The sequence below is a fragment of the Myotis yumanensis genome, unplaced genomic scaffold (assembly GCF_028538775.1).
Source record: "Myotis yumanensis isolate MYYU_CA2020_CCGP unplaced genomic scaffold, mMyoYum1.0.hap1 SCAF_5, whole genome shotgun sequence".
NCBI lineage: Eukaryota > Metazoa > Chordata > Mammalia > Chiroptera > Vespertilionidae > Myotis > Myotis yumanensis.
The window spans coordinates 64,383,842-64,398,161 of NW_027223756.1; the positions used below are offsets into that span (position 1 = coordinate 64,383,842).

Consider the following 14,320-nt stretch of genomic DNA (forward strand, 5'->3'; position numbering starts at 1 on the left):
GCCCTGCACCTGGCGCACATTGGTCAGCAGAGAGGCGCTCCTGCTGTGGGAGCACTCTGACCACCAGGGGGCAGCTCCTGCATTGAGCATCTGCCCCCTGGTGGTCAGTGCACATCATAGTGACTGGTCATTAGGTCATTCAGTCATTTGGTCACTTAGGCTTTTACATATTTTTTTCCAAAATAATTCTGTATTTAATTCATTGACATAGATAACCCTATTAGCCTATAGTTCAAAATGTATTTAAGGTCTATCTACCAACTCTCTATGGAGGAATAACATACAGTTTTTAGAAAGAGCACTGGGTCATAAAGTACTGCCAGGCCGCTGCCACATGTTTGGATAAATAGAAGACACCAGCAATCCTAAAGGTTTCACAGCAACCCATGAACATTTTCAGCCGTCCTCTCACCCATCTTTGAAAGTATCAAAAATGACCTGTACAAAGATCAGGAGACATCTACATTCTCTTCTGTTTACCACTGGGATGCACTCTCTGGACTGTGGCTCAGCACTGGATGTCATGAGTAATTGGATGCAGGGAAGGTTTTATTGTTAAGAGCAGTGCAAAGAAGCAGCATGGAAGCACTTTAAGTCTTTTTCATCTAGTTCATTGCAGGGCAGAATGTTGGGGAGCCATTTTCATGCTTGGGCCCTCTGCTGTTCCAAAGAACATCAATTCTTTTATTTAGAAATTAAAAATTTTAAATATGGTTACCTGATCTAGACCATCAGAAAATAAAGCTTATTAAACCCAGAAAAATAAATTTAAAAGCATATCATTCCAGAACAGACCAAATCCATTGAAATTGAACCATGCAGAAATGTAAGTTGAGAGATGAAATTATGGAACCTATTTTTAAAAGCATGTGTACTATGAGTAAAGAGAACATAGATGGATTCTCAACTCCTGTAGTGCTAAAATAAGAGGGTGCTTCCCTGAACTGTAAAAACAAACAAACAAACAAATAATGGCTTAAGAACCAAAGGAAAGAAACAAGGTCATGTGATGAATGAATAAATAAACTTTTATGCATGTAATATGATGGCAAAGCTATAAAATTATTATAATAAGAAAAAAATCCCATTTCCATGAGCCAAGTAAAACACTAAATTAAGGTCAAATCTTATGCCAGTGTTTTGAGTCTTACACACTTATCCCCAAAAATAGTTGCAGATGAAAGGCCAGTGCAATACTCTTCATATTAAAACATGAGCAGCTATTTAATAAAAATGTAAAGATGAATCCATAATGTCATTTTTGGCTTTAATATATAATTACTTAATATTATAACTCTAGTGTTCTCTCAACAATGCACTTGAACTCAAATTCATTTGTATAATTTAATGACTGGAGATTATCTCATCACTTAAATTTCATTCAGTAATTCTAAAGTGTTAATAAAATCATTTTAAATGTCTAGGGTTCTTTTCACAAGTACATAAATCCATCCCCCTTCCCCACATCATTCCCCAGAGCTTTCCTTTCTTTAGTCTTTCAAATACTAGAGTTTCTTTTTTTTCTATTTATGTCAGCTGTGGTCTACTTAAATGTTCTCAAAAGTTCAGTTTCAACTAGAGGGCACAGTGAGGGCAAAGTATGTCCCTAAAGTAAAAATGCCACCTTCAACGTTGTGAAACGGTAAAGAGAATTCATCTTCTGATCCTTGGATTTAGCAAGCAAGATGCAGCAGGTTCTAACATCATCTCAAACTTAAAATACACAGAGGCTAAACCCATTCACTTCTTACCACTATTGATTGACTATCAACTCTGTCCCAGCATTATCTTAAGCACTGTGTGTACAGTTCAGAACTGTACACCAGTGTCCTGGGTCCTGCTTGGGCATTGCCGTCCTGAGGTTTATAGCCAGATCTTAAGTAAAAAGGACAATCCTTAGCCTGCATGATTAAAACAGTCCCTGGAATATAGTGGAAGTTCAGTAGCACTCCTTGGGTGAAGGAATGAACGCCATTATTGATCATAAATTGTGATAAGTACTATGTAGGAAAAGAAGAGATTGCTTTGAAAGAGAATAACAGTATGAAATGCATCTCTGTGGAAATGATGTATAAACAGATATGAAGGGAGAAAAAGAATCAGAGATGTGTGCAGACATTTGCGGTGAAAGACTGGTTCATCTGAGAAGCAAATGGAGGTTGGTTATGTGGATTTAGCTTAGTGAGTGGGCTGGACAGTAGGATAAATGGGCTGGAACCAGTGTTAAAGCCGTGCTAAGAATTTTCAATTTTATATGCATTATAATGAGAAGTCATTGAAGTGTTTTAAGCAAGAGAGTGATGTGTTCAGAGAAGCATTTAAAAATTCTGGCTACTTTGTGGACCTGAGTTAAATAAAAATAAGTGTGGAAATGGAGAGACAATGGGATAAACACATGGCAGTGGCTTGGTCTGGAGTCAGGGAAATGAAAAAGAAGTGTCTAGAGATAAAATATATTTAGTTGGAAATCACATCAATAGAATGCAAGGCTGAAAGAGCTGCTGAGAATACTCCCAATTTAAGGCTAGTTTTATTAACATAGTGGAGGACTCAAGGAGTTTAGACACTAAGAGGAAAGACTTAAGATTTGGCTCAGTTCTATAAGGCTTTTTACCACATTAATATAAAGTATGGTTCAGAATTATCCAGCACATTGGAGTCCATATTCACATTAAATAGTTCTGTGTTTTAGTTTTCCATTCGCCATGGAAGAGCAAAGCGCTCCTTCTCAAATCCTGGAGAAAAAGTTGGTGACAAGGCAAATTTTTCAGCTTGTATAGTGCTGACTCATTTTTCCACTGAGCATTCTCATTGTCAGGACTGGGAGGACGGGGCAGAGAATCAGACACCTAGCTGAGCACTCCTGACTCAGGCCTCCTGCAGCAAATGATTACAAACTGATCAATGGAGAATTGATTGACGGCTGGCTCTCTTCCTGTCTGCCCTTGCTTGTTAATGAGGTGCCCTGTCTTGGTGGAAACAGGCTTCTGTTTTCATTCAAACCTTTAAATATTCCAGGAAGCAAGCTACTGAAGAAGAGTACTTAGGTACTCTTACAATAATGGTTCTTTTTTTTTTTTTTTTTTAAATATATTTTATTGATTTTTTACAGAGAGGAAGGCAGAGAGATAGAGAGTTAGAAACATCGATGAGAGAGAAACATCGACCAGCTGCCTCCTGCACATCTCCCACTGGGGATATGCCCGCAACCAAGGTACATGCCCTTGACCGGAATCGAACCCGGGACCTTTCAGTCCGCAGGCCGACGCTCTATCCACCGAGCCAAACCGGTTTCGGCACAATAATGGTTCTTAACCCTTTCCAGTTTGGTTATGGATACGCCTTCTAGAACAGTGGTTCTCAACCTTCCTAATGCCGAGACCCTTTAATACAGTTCCTTATGTTGTGGTGACCCCCAACCATAAAATTATTTTCATTGCTACTTCATAACTGTAACTTTGCTACTGTTATGAATCATAATGTAAATATCTGATATGCAGGATGTATTTTCATTGTTACAAATTGAACATAATTAAAGCATAGTGATTAATCACAAAAACAATATGTAATTATATATGTTTTCCGATGGTCTTAGGTGACCCCTGTGAAAGGGTCATTTGACTCCCAAAGGGTCGCGACCCACAGGTTGAGAACTGCTGTTCTAGAAAATTACATAAATGATGATGTGCACAAAATGTTCATACAATTTTAGGTAGTACACAGACCCAGTGACGCTGAATCGTGGACCCAGGGATGGTTAAGATATCTGGGATACTACATTATGTGAATCAGGCAGGTCTACTAATATTAAACTTCTCAACAATGGACAGGGAAAACGCAAGGAAGGACCACCCCCAAAATAAAATTTGTATAATGAGCCAAGACACTATCCAATTAGCATGCTAATCAAGAACATCTCATTATAAACAATCAGATAGAATTGTGAAATAAACATGAATCTGGTGTCAGAAAACCTTTGTTCAGCAGGATTACATATCGCAGAACCATGAGCAGGCTATAACTTGTCTGAGATTCAGCAATCCCATTTTAAACCAGAGTTAAATAATAATGGCAACTACCTGATAAAACTTTTGCACTTGAAAATATGTGATAACTATAAATTTATGTAGCAGTTCTTATTTATGTACTAGAGGCCCAGTGCATGAAATTCGTGCATGGGTAGGGTCCCTAGGCCTGGCTGGTGATCAGGGCTGATCGGGGCTTTCCTTCATTTCGCGCTGCTCCCTGGTGGTCAGCGCACATCATAGTGAGCGATCGAATGCCCAGTCTCGGGTCGAACTCTTGAGGAGACACTTTGCATATTAGCCTTTTATATATATAGATTACTACAAATTTTACTTCAACCAATTTTCAAGGCAACCACTTTATTGACCTTGAGCTAGTAATCTAGTCACCACAGAGGTTTAACTGCTGCTACCAGAAGTGCTTTCTATATTACAGCTGGGCCTTCGGCTGACACCGTCTATATCTGTAAATTGTACATTCACAATTTTTTTTTTATTTTTACTCTAAATATGTTTCCCAGGTTTTAAATTGAATTTTTCATTTACACAGCAAAATTAAACCATGTAACCTTTGGACTTTAAGACAGCTAGGTATATCTGTAATGTCCCATATACGTGTCGAGTTAGGCATTGAATTTGACCCATTATCAAGGGATAGGGATATTTTCACTTACCTCTGTCACTGTCATAGAGGTACGCAAACTTGTCCCACTGATAGTATTCAATCAAGCTAAGAAGGGCTCCTTTGAGGTCAGGTCTCATCTGAATGACAAATGGGTGTGTGCCATCAGTTGGGAAGCTGGGAGTGATGAAGGAGACATGGAGTGTTCCACAAAATGATGTGATGGTATTTACAGACTTCTTGTCATAAAATCCAAAAATAGCATAGACTCCTCTTGAAAACTGGGAGCAGACTAGAAGAATAAGGAACACAGAAAGGATAAGTTATTAACATTGGCATACAATCATGGATTTACTTGCAACTTAATATACTTTTATATAAAATAAAAAATAATCAACAATTAAAAGAAATATGAAGTTTATATCAATGATCCATCAAATGTAGGAGCACTTATTTACTTAGTATTCTATTTAAGGAATTCAAGGAATTATAAAACATTAAAATAATAATTCTAGGTTTATGAAAATACCTACATTATTTTTTAACAAACTATGTGAATGTAAACATATTTTAGGACAGCCTCATTAAAAAAGGGGGTACAATTAAAAACCATTAGTTATAAGAACAAACTATAGTTACAGGGGGTTTATACATATTTATAATAGCTCATTCCCTATAATATTGATTCCTTTAAAAGGCTTTGTTGTGCTAATGATACTTTTATACCAGAAGGTCAGTGTGATTATGAAGCATATCACCTACTGATGATGCAAACTTATTTAAGAGAAGTTGGGTGCAAGACTCTCATCACCCATATCATATCACTGGAGGGAAACTCTTTCTCGCCTATATCACTCGGTCAAGAAGTAACTAAATGAAGTTCAGAACACTTAATTTTTATCTTTCCCATGGACTTAACTTATCCCATATGTTCTACTCAGACAAAAAAAAAAGACTATTATCAACATTTTTTGGCTTAGGACCATCATTATTAGGACCATATATATATTTGTAAGTTCCCATGACTCACACAATCCCTTATCCTTTAAGACTGTAATTCAATGAATGGCATATGACACTACCTTCCTCACTAATTATAGTCATACCATCACTAAGCATTGCTCATTCTAATACCTAAATGTACTGAAATGTGGTCCACTTCTTTCTATCTCCATTCTAATCCTTGTTTACTACCACATGCACTTACACTGTGCTTGCCTTGTGCCTGGCATGTTCCCTGATACATTAACTCATTTATTTCTGATGATGACCCTTGAGGTAACAACTATTATTATTCCTAAATTACTGATAGGAAAATTGATACATAGGGAGACTAAGTGATTCACCCAAAGTCTCACAGTATGCTGTGCTCAATCCTCGGCAACCTGGATTCAGAGTTGATGCTTTTAATTGATTTTTGGAATACCTACTCAACTTTCCTCCTTCATCCAATTATGCTCCTTCCATTCTATTACCCACAATATAGTCAAAATAAATTTCAAAACACAAATCTAAACATATCCCTTTGAGAAGTAGGGTTTACCTTTTCCAAGATTCATGCCCTGCAAGGCCCTATGGAAATGGTTCATGTCGACCCACTGTTTAAGAGCACCATTTCAAGTCAGCCACATGGCTTTGAGTGAATAAATTCCTGATATATTTTAATCTCAAGAGTTGTTTCAATCCAAGGAATACAAATCAGCTATCCACAAACATAATCTAACAATTCAGAGCATAATATCAAAAACATCTTTTTAAATTAATTAACCCCATTTAAAGGACAGGACCAATATTATCTTATTCATTTCATCTTTCACAAAAACAGATTTGCTTTGTAATTAAGAATTATGTAAAAATAGATTTTCTTAATAGAGAAAAACTGCTAAAATATACACAGACTCTAGTAATCAATTTTCAGACAATAAATAACAGGCAGTAATATGTAGCAACTATTGTATGATATGAAAAAAGGAAAGCAAGATTGGCTATTTGTTTGAGTATCAAATATTCATATTTTCCTTTAAATATTTACTAATCTTCAACTCATCCCCATTTTTCTAACACAATTTTCTAAGATTTCTAAGTTACATCTTTATAATAATATATCAATTGACATCTTTTCCTTTATTACCAATCTTCTGTAGAACAGTCTCATGTATCTCAGAAAACAAATGAATATATTTCTTTACATTTATTTCATACTTTAACATAAAGCAAAGATGAGATTCCTGTCTTTTATTCATGTTTATATTTTTGTCTTTGCCCGACTACAGAAGTTGAAAATAACTTTTAATGTGTTTGACTATACTCATTTTTCATATACATGAAAAAGTCCTTCCATTGTGAAAACCCATCTAGGAAAAATTTGTGGTAGTTTCTTATTTTATACGTGGATATATGTGTACTAACATGTATATCTTAAATCTTAATTTTGTTCAGAAATTGATGGCTCCATATGGCATAGAAAAGGGGGCAATTGCTACAAAATTCTCTCTGGGTCTATTTCATTTTATTTCCTTCAGTGTTGGTATGTCATCTAAATAGTACAGGAATAACAGGCAGTGTTATTTATTAACAAGACCTCCTCTCATCTTAAGTAAAATAGCTTCTGTGATAGGAATAGCAGCCACAGCATCAGCAGAATGCTCGATAACGGATGCCACTGTTTGAATGCATAGGCAATCTTACTAAGGAGCCATATCTTTCATTTTCCATTTGTTTTAGACTCTGGAGTGAGTTGTCAGGGGGCCTCCTGATTACCAGGGCCATCTGGAAACATTTGGCTGTGGCCCAACAACAGGCCTGTGCTGTACAAAACTCCAGAAGTTATCACAATTCTCCTAACTTAGAAGGCACTTTTCTTCCCAGGCAATTCAGCTTATTCTCCAATTAACATAATTTTATAAAAATGGCCTTTCTTTCCTGACTATCCCTAGTCTCTCTCAACCCTCTTCCTTTATTCTTTATCTCTTCCTGGCACATATTCAGTTTTCTATTTGTCTATAGCCTCTATTTTTCTAGATATTTCTTAATGTGCCTTTTCTACACATACAAATAACTGCCATTTAGTCAAAATTGCTCATGTCCAATCTTACCTTTGGACAGTCACTGTCCCTGTCCCCAACCATGATATGAATATTATTGTGATTTACAATTAAGAAATGCTGACTTGCCTTAGCTAGTGTTGCTCAGTTGGTTGAGTATCATCCCATGCACCCAAAGATTGCTGGTTCAATTCCTGGTCAGGGCACATACCCAGGTTGCAGGTTGGATCCCCAGTTGGGGTGCGTATAGGAGGCAACTGATAAAGGTTTCTCTATCACATCAATGTCTCTCTCTCTCTCTCTCTCTCTTCCCCCCCTCCCTCTCTTATCCCTCCCTCTCCTCCTCCCTCTTGCTCTCCATCTCCCTTCCTCTCTCTCTAAAAAATCAATAAAATATATTTTTAAAATAAATAAAGTAATGGCTGGCTTGAACTAAAGTGTTTTGCTTACCCAGTTTGCAGTGACCATCTCATGATTAAAAACTTAGTGCCATACTCTAACACTCTATTCTCAAAATATTCAAGAGTATTTTTGCATTCTAATACTGAAGTTCTCCTCAATATAATGCGGACACGTGACACTATTGACACAACACACAAGGAAATGAGTTCCTTGTTCTGCTAACGTCATCTATAAACATCTGTTTTATTCTACTTTATTCATTCCAGTATTAAGGGGAATTTACTATGGGGAAACAGCATTACTATTAAAATTACTCCTCATTTGATTAGCAATACAATTTCTCATGTTGACCTTTACCTTATTCCCCAACAATGCCTTCAAAATTTAAAGCCATTTCCCTAACTTATATCCATCCTCAAAGAAGGAAAATTTACTGTCACTGAGAATATCCAAATAATGTGTCACCAGCTCTGGATATGCAAAGACAATGCTCTAAAATGAGTTCGTACCACCATCTTATACATAGTTATTATTTTCTTACATCAAGTCCTGAAATGGAGGAAGGAGCAGAAAGGCTCTCAGTTTCCTAATCCATACAATTACCCCATGACACACTCTTATGAATTTCTGAATAATTATTCTGATTAATATTAGAACTGCATTTATTATGTCTTAAGACTCAAAGCTGATTGCAAAGTGGTAAAGATGCTCTTACTGAGCTCTACTTTAATTAAAAATTTAATATCAACTTTGAGAAACTCAGCAAAGAGGAGTCCTTTTCAAAGACACGCTAGGTCAAACAGCAGAAATGATAATCTCCTGGGTGTAAGTAACTTGCTGATTATTCTACTTTTCGTTATAAACCCAGATGATATAAGCCAATAGCAGTGCTGATGATGCATCCAACGCACATCTTTTTCTCTTGGGTCATTCTGCTCATTCGTGCTGCTAATGTAGCATGCTCGGTACAGTATGGAGAACCTTGCATGGTTATTTAGTACAAAGGCAGGAAGAACAGGGCACGATTTATTTTTGTTTTACATTCTGTATATTTATAAATCACCATTCACTTCAGTGAAACAGCGTGGACTGCTTCCTAAGCAGGAATGGAGTCAGCTCCTTTGCAACTTGTGTAAAGTGTGGTGAAGATTCATCACTATGCAGTCATGGCTTCAAAATATAGAGACCACTGAAAATCTCACTCCTTTCATCCTTAAACTTCTGACACTACTCTTATAAACTTGGACCCTGATTTTACTATTGAAAGTTCCCTATCATTTAAGTTGTGATCTAGCCAGTGTATCCAATAACCTTTTTATCAGATCAAGCTTTCTTACTTTCTCTGAATTTATTAGTCAAACACTTGCTTCTTGAAATAACCTCCTCATACCGCTACTAGTTTCCCTCTCTTTCAATTCCTTCTCTACATTTCTGCCAAGTAAAATCACACCATGTTGGTACTTTTCCTCTCCAATTTCAAAAGGAATTCTCCAAGGATTTGTGTTACAATTTTTTTCTTCTCATTTCACATTCTCTTAGTGGTCTCCTTTCTTTTAACATGGTTAGATTCAACTTTTTATGCACTTTTCTCAAAACTTCATTGTCACCTCAGTTGTGTCCCCTTATCTAGTTTTACTGAAAAAATACATATTGTAAATATTTGATGTCACTAACATGATGTTGGGTTTAGAAAATGCCAAAACAAATGGGATAGACAGAGTCACTTCTGAGCTGGAGTTCATAGATGTAATCTCACCCTCCAGGGTGTTCCATTAGAAAACTTCTATTCTATATCATTCCTACTAATTCCAAAAAAACAAGGAGAGAAAACCCTAAAATCTTATCCTATAAATCATGTATTTGTGTTGATTTTTTTCCTTTTTGCTCATGGCATCATAACTCTTGCAATCATTGATTGTCTATATTTTTAAGAATAATCAATTTATTACTCTTCCTTGTTCTGCTCATGTCATCTATAACCATTTTTGTTTTATTCTACTTTATTTAGTAATATATACTGTAAACATACTGTATATAATTGTGTAGCAAATATACTGTATATACATTATAGTACAGATATACTGTATATTCTGTATAGTACAAATACATACTGTAAATATACCACATATGATTACTTTTTAAATGATGCACTTCATGATTATTTCATGTTATTTCCTCGCTAGTGTGATTTTTAATTAAAATATTTATTTCAAGACCTGAAGTATGAATTTTCTAGAATAAAAAAGAAAAAAATAGAAGTACCTAAAATACTTACCATTTTTTTACATTGTCCAAAAGCCTATTAACTTTAATCTCAAACATTAACTACCACAGAAAAATTACTCTTCTGTCTCCAATGATCTTGGGGCTCTGACCTTAGATGTAGCAGTTGTAGAGGCTAAAAGTGAGAATAACCTGAGATCGAATCCTGATGTTGCTGTTATTTAGTTGAACTTGATTGGGCAAGTTGCTTTGTTTTCCTCTGTCTTAGCTTAATCATGTGTAAAAGAGGATAGTGATATTACTTGCCTACCTCACTGAGACGAACAGTATTAAAGAAAAAAATTAGCTGAAACTGTGCTGGCAAGTAGTAGTACAAATTAGCTGAAACTGTGATTTAATTCCTATGTAAATCTCTCACGACCTCCCTACTTATATTCCATGTTCGAATCAATATTGATACTAAATTACTCATCTTTTTCCTGTAGCACAAAATTACCCAGCTCCATGAGACATGTGTTCATGTGTTAAAATCACACTCACCTTTTCAGAATGTGAGAATCATTTCTGACTTCATCCCTTCCTTTATCCTTAGCTTGCAAACTGTCACCACATACAGCCTATTTGACCTCTCAAATCTGTACTCTTCAGCTCTGCTGACATTGCCTTAATGTGCCCCTTAAATATTTATTGACTGGATTGCTGCATTAACTTCCCAAATAGCCATCTTCATAATAAATCTCTTTCCTATCATAGTAGATATAATCCTCCTGATTAAAATCCATCATTGTCTTCCCATTGCTTAGAGCAGCAGTTCTCAACTGTGGGTCGCGACCCCTTTGGGGGTCGAACAACCCTTTCACAGGGGTCGCCTAAGACCATCGGAAAACACATATATAATCACATATTGTTTTTGTGATTAATCACTATGCTTTAATTATGTTCAATTTGTAACAATGAAAATACATCCTGCATATCAGATATTTACATTACAATTCGTAACAGTAGCAAAATTACAGTTGTGAAGTAGCAACGAAAATAATTTTACGGTTGGGGGTCACCACAACATGAGGAACTGTATTAAAGGGTCTCGGCATTAGGAAGGTTGAGAACCACTGGCTTAGAGAATTACACATGACAATGCTCAGATGTTATCTGTTCAGTGTGGTCTGAGTTATGTGCTTCTCCTACATGTGAAAGCGGTCTCCACTTTTGTATTGTAGCCTGGGTTACAATGGTCTTGCTTTGCCCTCTCTGAGCTAATTGAAAGCAGAGAATGAAGTGCTGCTTAGCTCTAAATGTATGGCATATCAATTAGCTGGCACAGAGCAGACAGTTGATAAATGTCATGCAATAAAATATCAACTCTTCCATGAAGGGTGTCTTGCTTACTATCAACTAAATATGATTTTCCCTGATTATGAAATCTATCAGCATTCTGTCTTTACCTCCCTCGTGGCCTGAAGTATAATATTGGTGAGTGTGTGGGGGGATGGAGGAGGTGACCTCCTTGAAGGCAGGGGTCAATGTGAGAAGAGAATGAGGATACCTGAATTGGAAGTCTAGCTTTAGCCTTCCATGGCCATCTGGTAGAAGAATCACTGAATCTGGGCCTCAGTTTCCTTGTCTACTGAATGAGGATTTTAATTCCTAGCCAGCCTACCTTAGAGGAATATTTAAATTTTAAATTAAATAATATAAAGAGAAGTACTTGGGAAATATAAATCATTACATAAATGTGTTAATGACAATAAATCCAACCATAATGATTTTTATATTCTCTTCAATGCTAAATTTAGAAAATTTTCATAAGTATGCTATTAAATATTTGTTGAGTGACCACAAGATCTGAACCAATTAGATAACAAAGATATAAACCAGGTTCTTGTATTAAAATTTCATTTCTGTTGATACTGGGGTATTTTGGGAATTAGATCATTACAATATTTTCTTCTTTAACTATCATACTAAAATATAACTAATGTTACTTTAAAATTACTTGTGCAATTTAGTCTGCCAGTTCTCATAATAGGGGGAAAAAAACCACAATTATTACTATGAGAAGACAATAATTGGAATGTTTGTGAAATTTTATTATTGTAAGCTTTCAAAATGTCTTTTATTTGTGTGGAGAAACTGTACCAAGAGAGGTGAAGTTAAATCCATACATAGTCTGGGATGCAGTAGAAACCTAAAAAAAGAGGTGACTTCTTTGTCCTGGACATATGTCTGGTAATATAAATATTGGATTCAGAAATATCCTCAGGTATCCTCACAATCTCAAATGTCTATTTCTCTAATTCAATAGACTTTTTCAAGTCTGAAAACTTACCAGGAGCAACATTTATTCCCTTAAAAAATAGAACTGTTGTAACCTATGATAGGTAACATTTGATTTCCCCTATATAAACCTAGGAGAATGTTAAAAATTGAAACTTTAATTCTTTTACTCTTAGACTATTTAGGTAAATACAATATGCTATTCTCACAATAAAATGAAGGAAAACTTCATTTTATTCTCTTCATTATTAGGATTATTTTAAAGTTCATATGCTACTGGGGCACCTTCTTTTCTTATCAATTTACAGGAAGCATTTCCCACTTGGGAGCTGACATGACAGCTTAGCGCCTCTCATAAAACTCAGAGCCCAGCACGATACTAGCATTGACACGCAGTATATAGCTATTGAATGACACACTAAATGATTCAAAGAAAACATGAAGAATAATAAATATTCACCACACCGACATTTTCTATGAACTGTCTCACTGATGATGTTCCATATAGCCCTGCCACAAATCTTTACTATGATAAATCATGTCCCGTTTACATATGTTTTGATTCAATTTTTCATACAAATACTAAATGTGATGCATCATCACTCAATAGAAGACAATGAAGTTGTAGTCATACATTTTTCTTTCCCTCTCACAAACATTTATCCTTCCTGACCTTTGTGTTGTGTTTGCTGAGCAAGGTGAAATGTCATGAGTTTATTGCTGTTGCCCATATTATATGCAGCTCTAAAAAATCTATAACATTTATTCTGGCTTCATTCATCATCTGGGAGAGCAGGCAATAGGAGAACTGGCAGTAACAGGCAATAACTCTCATGTGAATTTTAATGATGGGTTCTGGACACTTAATGAAAGAGAATTACCTCTGTTTATATAAGATGCTATTTCACAAAAGATAGTCCCATTTTTCATCCTTGGGTATGTACTTCCTCCTCATAAATACACATAGTTCTACCCTCTGCAAATTCTTGCTCTACTTCTGCTCTATGTAAGTTCTGGGCACCGCATGCCCAGATGCGATGTAGATGTTGTGGATAAGGAGTGCCAGGCAGAATGCCTGGAGGCCTGGCATCCAAGCCCCATTGCAACACCAGCCAGCTGTGTGCTTCTGGCAAATTGCAGCTTTCAAATGTCTCAGTTCCCTCAGAGGCCCCATGGAGCTCAAACTTGGACTTGCACGGCCAAATATCAAAGATAGAAATTATACAAAATGTCAGGTGGTGCATATTTATTATTCATCATATTCTTACTTATGTAAATGAGTCTGTGAGAGGCAATACATTTTGCACATTAAATTCTACCATTCTCTTCATGTTTGATTAGTCTTTCTCCCTTTTCCTCTTTTTTCTTATCTTTCTTCTGCTTTCCACTTATCCTGTCTCCTCCTCCTGTTTTTTTGTTTGTTTTTTTACTTTTCTACTTTATCTTTATGCTTACCTTTAGTCTATGAGGAGTACTTTAAGCTCCATAGCACTCTTAATCTTGATGCCTAAAGAAATGTCTAAAGCAATTGGAATGTAATCCGAATGTAGTTAGAATATTCAAAATTAAAGGACTATGTTTATTCCAAAATGTAGATCTGATATTTTAGGACAAATAAACACTTTTAGCTTTTGTGATCAAAAACTATTTTAAAGTATAATAGAAAAATTTTCAAATACCTAGATTTTTATGTAAGTGAATTTTTCTTTGAGTAACAGGCAGAAAGA

The 14,320-nt window shown here is 35.8% G+C and overlaps 1 protein-coding gene across 5 annotated transcripts in view; it reads right to left on the minus strand.

Annotated features, from left to right (window-relative positions):
* GRIA2 (glutamate ionotropic receptor AMPA type subunit 2) overlaps positions 1–14,320 on the minus strand; it is a 122,203-nt gene that overhangs the window by 55,386 nt on the left and 52,497 nt on the right. For all 5 annotated transcript variants that reach the window (XM_070415410.1, XM_070415409.1, XM_070415413.1 and 2 more), the window contains one exon: positions 4,700–4,939. In XM_070415410.1, the coding sequence (XP_070271511.1) occupies positions 4,700–4,939 (240 nt within the window). The remainder of the gene's footprint in view (positions 1–4,699; positions 4,940–14,320) is intronic.